This window comes from Colobus angolensis, unplaced genomic scaffold (genome assembly GCF_000951035.1).
Source record: "Colobus angolensis palliatus isolate OR3802 unplaced genomic scaffold, Cang.pa_1.0 Scaffold434, whole genome shotgun sequence".
NCBI lineage: Eukaryota > Metazoa > Chordata > Mammalia > Primates > Cercopithecidae > Colobus > Colobus angolensis.
The window spans coordinates 1,402,711-1,417,524 of record NW_012117755.1 but is presented as its reverse complement, the minus strand read 5'-3'; the positions used below and the strand labels follow the sequence as shown (position 1 = coordinate 1,417,524).

General features: G+C 38.2%; 1 protein-coding gene across 1 annotated transcript in view; it reads right to left on the bottom strand.

Moving 5' to 3' along the window:
- The window catches only part of DMD (dystrophin), a 2,170,472-nt gene that overhangs the window by 1,784,986 nt on the left and 370,672 nt on the right, over positions 1-14,814 (bottom strand). Inside the window, exon 3 of the mRNA XM_011957103.1 lies at positions 4,008-4,100. Within this exon, the coding sequence (XP_011812493.1) occupies positions 4,008-4,100 (93 nt within the window). The remainder of the gene's footprint in view (positions 1-4,007; positions 4,101-14,814) is intronic.

The window sequence follows — 14,814 nt, the reverse complement described above, 5'->3', positions numbered from 1 at the left end:
TGCTCTGATTTACAAGAGAATTTGAGATACTTCTATACATATGTAACAAACCTGCACGTTATGCACATGTACCCTAGAACTTAAAGTATAATAAAAAAAAAAAAAAAAGAATGGACTTAATGAAAATATTAGCAAGACGCATACACAAATTACAACATGTGCTCTCAATAAGAACTGCTCTGATTTACAAGAGAATTTGAGATACTTCTCTGCATTTGGGGTCAAAGCCCTCAAACATGAAGCATGCTGTCTCACAGCATCCAGACCTTGTCCAGGGCACTAGTTATTGTTCATATTGCTCAAACCATTGTACATATGGTTTCTGGGAGGATTCAGTGTGTTAATATGCATAAAGCACTTAGATTGGTGCTTGTCACACATATTTGGTACAACATAAATGTTATTGATTTTGTAGTACATGCCAAGTACTTTGAATGTACTACCTATAATCTCCACCTTGCAAGGCAGTTAGTTTCATCCCCATTGTACAGAAGTGAACCTTAGGTTAAAAGATCCAATATACAGATTACCATATAACTAATCATTGATGGAGCCAGGACCCAAACTTTTGTCTGTGTCTGTAGAGCCCAAGTCTTGCAAATTTATTTCCTTCTTCTCTACCTACCTTGTACATGTACCAAACAAATAATCTGTATTTCTATTTCTTGTATTTAACTCCTACACTTTCCAACAATACTCCTGGGTCTTTCTCAAGTAGTTCCTTACCCTACAACTCCTTATCATTTGCACGGCCTGCTGAACAACCCAAATTAAGCTAAAGCCATCTTCCTTCTCCAAGGCGACTTGCCTGATATCCTTTATCACACAGTATTGGTATCTCATTCCTTTGATTTCACAAAGCATTAAGGCTAACCTTATGAACCAGAATCTCCGTTTTTACCTCTTAGGTTTTCCCCCAAGAATGTTAGAATGATATTGGTTTATATTCTGATATTTTTCCCATTTTCCACCAAAAAGAGGAAGAAAAATAAGGCCATGGAAAGACTTTAGATTAAAAAAAAAAAAAAAAAAGGCAACAGCCGGACATGGTGGTTCACACCTGTAATCCCAGCATTTTGGGAGACTGAGGCAGGTGGGTCACTTGAGGTCAGGAGTTCGAGACCAGCCTGGCCGACATGGTGAAACTCCATCTCTACTAAAAATACACAACTTAGCCAGGCATGGTAGAACATATGCCTGTAGTGGCTGAGGCAGGAGAATTGCTTGAACCCAGGAGGCAGACGTTGCAGTGAGCTAAGACCATGTCACTGACTCCAGCCTGGGCGACAGAGTAAGATTCCATCCAAAAAAAAAAAAAAAGTGTGAAAGAAAAGCAGCAAATAACCAATCTTCTTGTGTATATACAGATAGTACACAAGTTTAATGGTAATTATAGGACTCAAAGTTTTGAAAATAAGTACTCAGATCCATCCTCTGCCCAATAGACAAAAGCCATATATTTCCTTTTAATCAGTTACATAATTATAGTCATAAGATTTAGCAATTTTCCTTTGCATATCATACTCAAACATTAAATGTACACATGTGCGTATGTATTAGAACCAAAGATAGTCTCTTAAAAAGCTGCAGTTTCTGATCCTGAAGCGGGAACTTAAAATCTGCCCCTGTTCGTCTCTCCTTGGGGAGTATTTCTTATTTTGATTGTAAGGCAAGTACCTTCCTTTTAATCCTGGGGATGCTCTGAGCCAATAATCCAAATGCAGATGCTTCTGAGTAGAATACTAAAATTTCTGTTCAATAGTATACATGACTCCCATTAGGAGTAGAAGATGTATCCCTACAGAAACTTAGAATTCAAGACAAGGTATAGAGAAAATTAGAGTCATGGGATTGGAAGCATTCGTTAGAGAGGTGATTCTGCTTTATGGGAAAGGCAAGATCCTCAGACCACAGCTGACAGATCTGTGATTAGGACAAACAATGGTGTACGAATTCTGCTAGTAGCAGTATCTGAAATTATGTAATCTATACTGGCATGTGTAAATGTTTGGTGATTTTTCCCTACCACTAGCTTACCTTATACTGGCCAATCTCATGGATGTTTTGTTTGATTTTTTTCTTTAGTGCTATTACTAATTTGGTTCATTTTGTATTAGCACCTATGTATGTATGTGCGTAAATGAAAATCATGTGGATTTTTAAATTTTGCCAAAATTATTTTTTCTTCATATCTGATGGGTAGTGTGCCAACATCCTAAGTTTAGAGGAAGGTGTATCTCAAATCTGAGTATAAACACCCAAATCATGCTTATTAATTACAAAAGGATCTGAAATTATCTTAAACATTATGTCTGTATGAAATGTGTTAACTCCGACAAAATTTCTTTGGGTGATACACGGGTTGACTCAGTCAGGAAAATGACCAGGGAGGATTGCAGCACAGGAGAAGTGATTACGCAGATATACCTGGAAGTGAAGAGACAACAGACTCATACAGAGGGCCAGGACAGGCTGAGTAAGCCATAATCTTTGAAAGATTTTTCATGAACATTTGGAAGACACTGGAACTTCTGTATTCGGTAACTGAAAGTAGGACTGACTCCAGAATTCAGGAGAAACGATATACACAGAGACACACTGATTTCTATAAATATATTACATATCCATATATATGTAAATTGTTCACTTAGAAGATGAATTATACACAAATGTATCTCTAACTAGTGAAATTAAGACTAAGTTTACACGATGACCTCAAATTTGCTCAAAGCAAACAGTTCAGCTATAAGGCAATAAATCTGATTTTTCCCCTTGATTGAAGTTATTATTTCAATATGTCATCAAGTTGTTCTTATATTAGTATGAGTTCAGACTTCTTGAAAATTTATCAGTTTTAATATTCATCTCACACACTTGAAAATAACAAATGAAAGCATAAGAGATGTCTCTTCTCTATAGAACGTCAGGATTTAATTGAGGAGGGATGTCAGTCATACACTAAAAAACAAGACAAAAATGGGCTTTCTGTGGAATTTGAGAGGGAAAAAAATCAACAAAGGTAATTTGGGAAAAGCTTTACTGAGGAGAAATCAAGATTTCTGGGAGACTGTTTGGGTAGACAGAAGTACAGAAAGCAATAGAGGCAAGTAAAACAATATAGGCAAAAACCCAGAGATACCTGACAGTATATACTGAGAAAAAAGTGGCTTAGCTTAAGAGTTATAGGAAGCAGGTTAGGGGAGATAGCATTTTGGCTAATTGACTTTGAACGACAGCTTCAGTTTGTATAATATAACAAAATCTGTGTGTGTCTGTGCATGTGCTGGGGAGTTGTAATGAAGGGCAAAGATAAGAGATGAAGGCAATAATTTAGCAGAATTTGATAGGTAGAACAGTTATTTATGACTGTAGACTGGGGACTTAAACTCTACTTTTTAGAATAGCAATCTAAGAAGATTATTTCAGTCAGGGGATTTCAATTTGAGTTCTCCCCCCCACCCCCCCACCACCGTGTAAGATCTTGATCAGCATGAATTAATTGATCTGTAACTGTGTATATCAATCATGCATCTTCACAGGAATTCTCTGAAGTTAGACAAGATAACAGTTCAGGAGGAAGTGATATTCTCATCACATATGCTGTCACGTATTACACTATAATGCCTGAACTTTATTATGCTATGCCCACATTTATAAATACAGGTTCGTTGTAAAATAACTTCAAAATACACAAAAGTACAAAGATAATTTTTCAAGTCATTACGTATAAAAGCCTTAAGATATTTGGTAAGATAGATACCAAGTAGTAAAATTGAGTAGTATCTATTAATATAAATTGTATTACTGAAATTTTTACCTTATTTTTCTGGAGGTGGTAGACTATGCCAAATGAAAATCCTACGAGTTTGCTTTACTAAAGGAATAGGTATTGCTAGTTCAATCAGCACTTAGTTAATTTTACTAGATCTCATATAACGATGTTTTCAGTTTCTGGTCTGAAATTCTACTAAGTTTAAAGTTAACTTTCTAAAAAATAAGTCACATACCAGTTTTTGCCCTGTCAGGCCTTCGAGGAGGTCTAGGAGGCGTCTCCCATCCTGTAGGTCACTGAAGAGGTTCTCTATATGCTGCTTCCCAAACTGAAATAAAAAAAAATATACTCCATGTAACAAAGCACACTTCCAATGATATTTTCACGATTCTGCCTTTTGAAAACTAAAACTATATTTCAGGGTAACTAGTGTGTATAATTATCTACCCAAGATGATGGATGAAAAAAGGAAAGTTCAAATGACAAAAAAAAATTTAAAAATTTGATCACAGATCAAGTTTATTTGAATTATTTTGAATAGCAAGATAGGAGATTTATAGCCTAAGTGATCTAATTAATTCACTTAAATGAATATAGATTCTGTGAAGGAGAGAAAAAAATAGGAATGATCAGGCAGTAAGGGAAAAGTAAATCTGCAAAGCAGCAAAGACCACACAATCTACCTGGGTGGGTACATAAAGTTTAACCATTCTTGGAATATACAGTCAGAGGATTCGACATCCTCATCACTCAGAACATGCTTGCTGTGCATACACTTCTGGCATGCTGATTCTGAATGACCTATGCTCATACTGGATAACTCAAATTTTAGGAATATCAGATTTAATTAGGTTTGAAACAAGCCTGTGAGAGCTTTTCATCGATTTTACTAAGTTCTTTGGCTCAGGAATTATACTAAGGAAAAATAGTCAATAAATAATGTTTAACAGTTTTGAAGTAAATACTCACGAGAGACACTGTTAAGTGAGTGGATTTCACAACCGTTGTGGCATTTCTGAGATTAGCAGTAACATACTCATCTTACATGAGACACTTAGAGGTTAAGTATGTGGCTGTTTGTCATGAAACTAAAATGGGGTAAAGCCAAAATTGTGTCTCAGATCTGTCTAATTCTGGGTTCTTGTTCTTTCAAATCTTATGTTGCCTTCCTTGTCCTCCTTTTATAACCTACTATTTATCTTTCCAACATTTGTCTTCATCATATTTCACCAAATCGTTTTCTGGTTAAAACCCTACAATCCCCTCATGAGAGAATTCCCAGCTTTTTCATCACCTAAGTTATCTAGAAATTCCTTATTTAATCAGTCACAAACATATTGAGCATGAATAAACCTGAGCTAGGTACTGAATCATATGCTAGTACATCAGACATAGGCCCAGACCCTATAGAACTTAGAGTCCAGCAGAGAAAATATTCCTAAAAGGTACTATTACATAGAAGCATTAAAAAGGACTAAAGAACATGAACAGTGGGAACACTCAAGCCTTGGGATCAAGAACTACTTTGCAAAAAATGTCAGGTGATGGGTCTAAGCCCATTAGCCTTTGGGTGACTGCGCTCTTTTCATGTACTTCTTGGATCACACATAAACTTTGAATTTCACACAAGTCAAGAAAATCCCTGGTTTCCAGGCAAAAGACATCCCTGAAACTTCCACGATTAAAGACATAGGATTATAGACTATTCCTACAACCAGGTAGCCATTTCAATGACAAGACCTGTCAATGCCTGGGTACTTCACACAGACAACAATGATCCCTGCAGTCAGTCAACCAGTCGCTGTGTGCCCAGCTTTGTGAATCCAGCCACATATATACTTACACAAAAATTAACTATGAGTTATTCTTTTGAAATTCTCCTCAAATAGATCCATTTTAAAATTCCATGGGAAAAAGAACACAAAACCCTAACATGCTAGAATTTTTAAAAAGTAGCTTTACTAGGAGGGAGGAAGAACAAGACAGTCCAACAGAACCTTCCAGCAATCATCTTTCCCGCTACCGCTGCTACAGAAACACCAAATTGAACAGATATCCACACAAGCAAGCACCTACATAAGAACTAAAAAATCAAGTGAGCAATCACAGTACTTGATTTTAATATCATATCAAGGAAAGAGGCACTGAAGATGGTAGGAAAGACAGTTACAAATTCCCACCACCACCCCTCCCCCATCCCTTGGCAGAGGCCATGTCACATGTAGACCATCTGTGTGCTTGCAGGAGGGAGGACGCAGGATTGTGGGACGTAGCACTGGAACCCAGTGCTGCCCTGTCACAGTGGGAAGCAACACAGGGCAGAGTTCATTAAGTGCCCGTGGAGGAAACATTTCAGACCAGCCCTATCCAGGGAGCTTATCACCCATCTCAGCAGTTAGAACCTGAGTTCCAGCTAGTCTCACCACTCTGAGCTCAAGCACTTTGGGATCCTAAATAAACTTCAAAGGGAGTCCCGGCTACAGAAACTGCAATTCCTGGGCAAGTCTTGGTGCTGCGCCAGACTCAAAGTCAGGGGACTTGGTGGGCACACAACCTAGTAAGACACCAGTGCTGATACCACCCCATCCTCTAACCCCTGGCAGTGCAGCTGACAACTTTGAGACTGCTTACTTCCACTTGAGAGGATAGGGACAGTAAAGAGGACATTGTCTTGTAACTTGGACACAAGCTCAAACACAGTAGAATGAGGCATCAGGCAGAGTCCTGAGACCCCCCATTCCAGGCCTGGGCTCGTGAGTGATATTCTTAAATACACTGTGGGACAGAAGGGAACTTGCTACCTTCAAAGGAAGAATCCAGTCCTGATAGAATTCATCACCTGCTGACTAAAGGGGTCCTTGGGTCTGGAATAAACAGCAGCAGCAGTAGCCAGGCAGTATTCACCAAGTCTTGGGTAAGACTCAGAGCCAAGCTATCTTTGGGTGTGGCCCAGTACATTCCCAAGTGTGGTTGCCGCGGGGATATACTCCTTGCGCTTTTGGAAAGGAGAGGCAATAGAGTGGACTTTGTCTTGCAGCTTGGGTACTAGCTCAACCACAATCAGGTAGATCATCAAGCAAGCTCCTGGGGTCTCCGATTGCAGGCCTTGGCTCCTGGATGGCATATCTGGACTCACCTGGGGCCTGAGGAAGAGACCCAGGCCTGGCAGCATTTACTACTAGTTAACTAAAAAGCTCTTGGACCTTGAGTGATTCCTCTGCTTATGAAAAGGGACAGGAAGAATGGGACAAATTTTGTATTGTGGCTCGGGTGCCAGCTCTGCCACAGTAGAATAGAGCACCAAATAGATTCATAAAGATACAACTTCAGGACTTGGCTCCTAGATGGCATTCCTGGACCCGCCCTGGGCCTCAAGGGCACTCACTGCTCTGAAGGGAAGGACACAAGCCTTGCTGGATTTGCCACCTGTTGTCTAAAAAGTTCTTGGACACTGACTAAACATCATTAGGCAGTGGTTGCCTTGGGTGAGACCCAGTGCTATGCTGACTTCAGGTTTGACACAGCAAAGAAGCAATGGTGGTGGTAACAGGAGTGCTTATGTCATCCCTTCCCCCAGCTCCAAGCAGCTCAGCATGGAGACAGACTCCTGTGGAGGTGTGGAAGGTGGGGGAGAGTAAGGGAAGAGAACACGAGTAATCTAGAAAATTCTCTTGGATCTTATCCAAAACCACCAAGGTGGGACCTCTATTAGTCTACAAGAATTAAAACATTACTTGGCTTGGGGTGCGTGCCCCCTAATACCGATATGGCTCTAGTACCAAAAGACTTAGATTCAACACTCAATTCTCTTTCGATATTTGGAAAGCCTTCCCAAGAAGGATGGGTTCAAACGAGCAGATCGTTAATACTATAGTAAATACGCAACTCTTTATACACAGACTTGCCCATACACAGACAAACATCCACAAGTATCAAGACCATCCAGGAAAACATGATCTCATCAAGAGAACTAAAAAAAGGCACCAGTGACCAATTCTGGAGTGACAAATACATGACCTTCACAGACACAATTCAAAAGAGCTGTTTTGAGGAAGCTCAACAAAATCCAAGGTAACACAAGAAATTCAGAATCCTATCAGATAAATTTAATGAAGAGATTTAAATAATTTTTTGAAAATCAAGCAGAAATTCTGGCACTGAAAAAAAATCGACATTGAAGAATGCATCAGAGTCTGAACAGCGGAATTAATCCAGCAGAAGAAAGGTTTAGTGAGCTTGAAGACAGGCTAATTGAAAGTACAGGAGGAGACAAAGAAAAAAAACCAAGAAAGCAAGCATACCCACAAAATCTAGAAAGTAGCTTATAAAGTACAAATCTAAGTGTTATAGGCCTTAGATAGGAGGGAGAGAGATCAAGGTAGGAAGTTCATTCAAAGAGATAATAGAACTTACCAAAGCTAAGACAAGGTATCAATATTCAAATACAAGAGGTTATAGAACACTCAAAGACGACTACATCAAGACATTTAATAATCAAACTCTCAAAAGTAAAGGATAAAGATAGGATCCTAAAAGCAGCAAGAGAAAAGACACATTCCAAAAAGCTTCAAAACTAGTAACAGATTTCTCAGCAGAAAACTTACAGGCCGAGAGAGTGCCATGCCTTATTTAAAGTGCTGAAGGAAAATACCCTTTATCCTAGGATAGTACATGCAGTCAAAATATCCTTCCAACAAGAAAGATAAAAGACCTTCCAACACAGAAGCTGTAGGATTTCATCAACACCAGACCTGTTCTACAAGAAATGCTAGAGAATTTATCAACTAGAAAGAAGAGGACCTTAACTAGCCAGAAAAACCATCTGAAGGCACAAAACTAAGTACAGACAAACACAAAACTATTATAATTCTGTAATTGTGGTGTATGAACTACTCACATCTTGAAGATTTAAAAAAAAAAAAAAAAAAAAGAGACTTTTAGTTCCTAAGCAAAAATAACCATAATAACTTTAAGACATAAACAGTATAATCAGATATAAACAGAAACAACGAAAAGATTAAAAGAGATGAAGTATAGAGTTTTTAATTAGTTTTCTCTTTGCTTTCTTGTTTATGCAACCAAGGTTGTCTGTTTGAAATAACGGGTTATAGTGCTTGTAAACCTCATGGTAGCCTCAAATAAGAAGATATACTTAGATACACAAAATGTAAAAAGCAAGAAATAAAAACATGCCACCACAGAAAACTCTTCTTCACTTAAAAGGAAGACAGGATGGAAGGGAAAACCACAAAACAACCAGAAAATAACAAAATGGTAGGAGAAGTAAGTTCTTATCAATAAAACAATGAAAATGAAATAAACTCTCTATCAAAAGACAGGGACAGAATGGTTTAAAAACAACAACAACAAACACACACCAAGACTCAATCTGTTGCCTACAAGAAATCTGCTTCACCTACAAAGCCACAGACTTAAAATTAAGGGATATGAAAAGATACTTCATGTCAACAGCAGTAGCTATTAGACAAAACACATTTCAAGACAAACTATAAAAAGACAAAGATCAACATATAATAAAGGAATCAATTCAGTATTAAGATAATAATTGTAAATTATATGTACCCAACACTGGAGCACACAGATATATAAAGCAACATTATTAGACCTAAAGAGAGCTGGAAACCACAATACCCCACTTTCAGCCTTGGACATAATCAGGTAAAAAAAATAGTCAACTAGGAAACATTGAACTTAATCTGTACTACAGACCAAATGTACCTAATAAATATTTACAGAAAAATTCAACCAACAGCTGCAGAGTGTACATTCTTCTCATCACCACATGAAGGATTCTCAAGGATAGGTCATATGTTAGACCACAAAACAAGTCTTAAATTCAAAAAACTGAAATATAAAGCATTTTATATCTGACCAGTTGAATGAATTGAGAAATCAGTAATGAGGAATTCTGGAAACTATACAACACACAAGGGAATTAATCTATATTCTCTTGAATGATCAGTAGGTCAGTTAAGACATTAATAAAGAAGTTATAAAATTTCTTGAAACTAAAATGGAAATACAACGTACCAAAACTTATGGGATACAGATAAATCAGTACTAATAAAGTTTACAGCAATAAGCACCTATATCAAAAAAAGAGAAACAATACATCTTTAAGAACTAGAAAAGCCAACCAAACTCAAAATTAGATTGAATCAAGAAATCCAAAACCTGAGCAGACCAATAAAAAGTAATGAGATCTAAGATGTAAAAAGTCTCCCAGCAAAGAAAAGCCCGAGACCTGATGGCTTCACTGCTGAATTTTACCAAACATTTAAACACGTAATATTCAAACTATGGTGAAAAAGAGGAGGAGGAAGTACTTCTAAACTCATTCTGTGAGGCCAGCATTAGCCTGACACGAAAACCAGACAAAGACATCCAGAAAACAAAACTACAGGCTATTATCTCTGACAAATACTGATACAAAAATCCTCAATAAAATACTAGCAAACCAAATTCAACAAAACAGTAAAAAGGTCATTCATCATAACCAAGTGGTATTTATCCCAGGGATGCCAGGATGGTTCATCATATGCAAAAAATCAATGTGAAAGATCGTATCAACAGAATCAAGGACAAAACATTATAGTTTCAATAGATGCTGAAAAAGCATTTGATAAAAGTTCAACATCCCTTCATGATAAAAACCCTCAAAACTGGGTATAGAAGCAGCATACCTTAACACAGTACAAGCCACATATGAGAAACCCACAGCTAATTTCATACTGAATGGGGAAAACCTACAAGACTTTTCTCTAAGATCTGTAACAAGGATGCCCACTTTTCACCACTGTTTAACATATTACTGGAAGTCCTAGCTAGATCAAAGAAAGAAAGGGCATCCAGATTGAAAACAAAGAATCAGATGATCCTTGTTTACAAAAGTAGGAATCCCATTACCTGACTTCAAATTATACTACAGAGCTATACCAACCAAAAATGCATGCTCATGGCATAAAAACAGACACATAGACCAATGCAACAGAACAGAGCCCAGAAACAACTCCACAGACCTAAAGTAAACTCACTTTTAACAAAGGTGCCAAGAACATACACTGAAGAAAAGACAATCTCTTCAATAAATGGTGCTGAGAAAACTGGATATGCAGAAGAATGAAATTATACCGTTATCTCTTACCATATACAAAAATATCAAATCTAAGTGGAACAAAGATTCAAATCGAAGGCCTCAAACTACTACAAGAAATCATGGGGAGAAAATCTCCAAGACACTGGTCTAGGCAAATATTTCTTGAGCAGTACCCCACACGCACAAACAATCAAAGCAAACATGCACAAATGGGACAGCAAGTTTAAAAGCTTCTGCACAGCAAGGAATATCATCAACAAAGTGAAGACACAACACAGAGTGGGAGAGAATACTGGCCAACTACCCACCTGACAAGGAATAACCAGAATCTATAAGGGGCTCAGACAACTCCATTGAAAAAATATATAATAATCTGATTGAAAGATGGGCAAAATATTTAAATAGAGATTTCTCAAAAGATGACATACAAATGGCAAAGAGGAATATGAAAAGGTTGTCACTATCATTGATTAGATAAATGTAAATCAAAACTATAGAGTTATCATCTCAACCCTGTTAAAATGGCTTATATCCAACAGACAGGCAACATCAATGCTGGTGAGGTTGTGTGGAAAAGGAAACCTTAGTACATCGTTGGTGGGGAGGTAAAGTAGTAAAACCACTGAAAAACTGAGGTTCCTCAAAAAACTAAAACCAGAACTACCATATAATCCAGCAATCCTACTGTTGGATACATACCCCAAAGAAAGGAAATCAGTATGTCAAAGAGATATCTGCACCCACGTTTATTGCAGCACTATTCACAATAGCCAAGATTTGGAAGCAACCCAAGTATCCATTAACAAATGAATGGATAAAGAAAATGTGGTACATATACATAGTGGGGTACTACTCAGTCATAAAATAAATGAGATGTCATTTGCAACAACATGGATGGAACTGGAATACATTATATTAAGTGAAATAAGCCAGGCACAAAAAAAAACTTTGCATGTGCTCACTCACATGCAGTAACTAAAAATTAAAACAATTGAACTCATGGAGATGGAGAGTAGAATGATGTTTACCAGAGTCTAGGATGGGTAGCTGGGGGCAGGAGAAGTGGGAATTGTTTAACGGGTACAAAAATCTAGTTAGAATGAGTAAGATCTATTATTGGGTAATACAACAGGGTGATTTACAGTCAACCATTTACTGTACGTTTAAGAAATGGAAGTGGGCGGGGCGCGGTGGCTCACGCCTGTAATCCCAGCACTTTGGGAGGCCGAGGCAGGTGGATCACGAGGTCAGGAGATGAAGACCAGCCTGGCTAACACAGTGAAACCCTCTACTAAAAATACAAACAACTAGCCAGGCGTGGCGGCGGGCGCCTGCAGTCCCAGCTACTCGGGAGGCTGAGGCAGGAGAATGGCGTGAACCCGGGAGGCGGAGCTTTCAGTGAGCTGAGATCCAGCCACTGCACTCCAGCCTGGGCGACAGAGCGAGGCTCCGGCTCAAAAAAAAAAAGAAATGGAAGTGGAATGTTTGTGGCACAAAGAAAGGATACATTTTTGAGGTGATAGATACTTCGTTTACCCTGATACGATTACACTTTGCATGCCTGTATCAATATATCTATTTGCCCGCTAAATATACCATGTATCCACAGAAGATTTAATCTAAAAAAGCAACTTTACTACAAATATACACGTCAATCTTAAAACAGTGCCATTTTAATGAAACTTTAAGGAAAGCTCTCTAGTAATAAAATAAATTTACACTTTCTAATGGTGCTGCCAAGAACTTCGTATCTAACCTGGAATAATTTGGCATTTTGGGTGTAATAATTTGTTTTTCGTATTGAATGCAGGTATACAATGCCATTAAAATGTTTTTTCCTCCTTTGGCCAGGAGCAAAATTTTACAGATTTATGTAAGCAAAGTATGACTTTTAAGCTTATCAAAAAATAATCTTACGCACTGCAATGTATCCACTGTTGAAGAAAATATAGTTAACTGACAGATACTTGTTTTTATGGGGGAAAAAAAATAAATCCAGGTAGAAAGATGAAGTCTGTCAGACCAAGAAGTATGTGCGTGATAAAATACTGTTTATTCAAAAAGAGGAGCAGAGACTGGGAAAGGTGAGGGAAGTCTTGGAGTACAGAATAAAACATGAACCCCAAAGGCCATAAGGATCATATAGTATCCAAGACACAAGGACTGTGTTTGGGTTTGGAGGCAAAAAAAAGGCTAGGCAAAGGTCAAAAAGGCAGACAGAATCTTGCTTTGTTGGTCAAACTTAAATACACAGACCAAGGTCTTTTTTTAAGTCTTCTTTTAAAACTGGAGTTAACCAAAATGGAGAGGGAGTAAGGGATTGCAGGTCAGGCAGGAGCTCCCATGGGCTCCTAGCTGGGGCACCTAGAGAGAGAAAGCAGTGAGATAAGGAAACAGTTCCTGCTATATTATTTTCAAAACTCAGAGTCAATGATATATTAAAGTATGACCATTGAAATCCAATTTCTATTAGTCATATTCACCATATTCTCTAACGGAGTGCTTCTCAGAATGTTCTACCAGAGCATCCTTCCAGGAAATGAAATTGATAGAATTTACCCTGGAGTCTGGCAGTATAAATTACACAGTGCCTGTAGGTTAAAAATTTCTTTGAAAGCATATACTTTATGCTAAAAATTCCTAGAGATTTTGCCTTCTCTTCATATATGCTTGTTTTCATGTAAAACTATTATTATTATTTTTGAGATGGAGTTTCACTCTGTTGCCAGGCTGGAGTGCAGTGGCGCGATCTTGGCTCACTGCAACCTCCACCTCCTGGGTTCAAGTGATTCTCCTGTCTCAGCTTCCCAAGTAGCTGGGACTACAGGCGTGTGCTACCACGCCCAGCTCAGTTTTGTATTTTTAGTAGAGAGGGGTTTCACTATGTTGACCAGACTGGTCTGCATCTCTTGACCTTGTGATCTGCCTGCCTCAGCCTTCCAAATTGCTGGGATTACAGGCATGAGCCATCACACCTGGACTTCTGTAAAAGCAATTTTAAGCACTTTTGAGTAAAAATCCCCCCACTCCTGTCTAAAGTGTTTTTTTTTTTTTTTTTTTTTTTTTTTTTTTTTTTTAGTTAAACGTGCTACATTTAGCCTGTAACTTTACAGACCTTTCAGCACTCAGTTTTATTCTCCCTGTAGCATGAACACCCCAGGTAAAGTCAAACATACTATTTCTCCTGGATGCTTCTAATTTTCCTGGATGCAACTTACTCTGTAGAATTACAGATACTATAGCAAAAGTAACCCAAGTTTCAAGCAGCAGAAATAGCTAAGTTCTGAACTCAGGTCTCTGACTCACTCAACTAGCTGTGTTATCTTGGGCAAGAAGTGACTTAGCCTTTCTGAGGCACAATTTATTCACTATTAGAATGGGGATCAATTACTCAAGAGCGCTCCTGTGAGGTTTAACTGCAACACATAGGAATGTTATACAGATTTGGCAAATTGTATGCACTCAATAAATATAGAATGATTTTTATGTTTCATTGTCGCTATTTGTCTACATCTCTTTGACCAAATTCTAGGTGTAAAAATGTTTAATTCGGCCAGGCACAGTGGCTTACACCTGTAATCCTAACACTTTGAGAGGCTGAGGCAGGTGGATCACTTGAAGTCAGGAGTTTGAGACCAGCCTGGCCAACATGGTGAAACCAAGTCTCTACTAAAACTACAAGAATTAGCCGGGAGTGGTGGCACATGCCTGTGATCCCAACTACTTAAGAGGCTGAGGCAGGGGAATCGCTAGAACCCAGGAGGTGGAGGTTGCAGTGAGCAGAGATCATGCCATTGCACTCTAGCCTGGGTGACGGAGCAAGATCTCACTCACACACACACACACACACACACACACACACACAAAGTTACAAATCTTTTTGATAATATAAAAATATTTTATCTATTAGAAAGTGTAGAGTGCA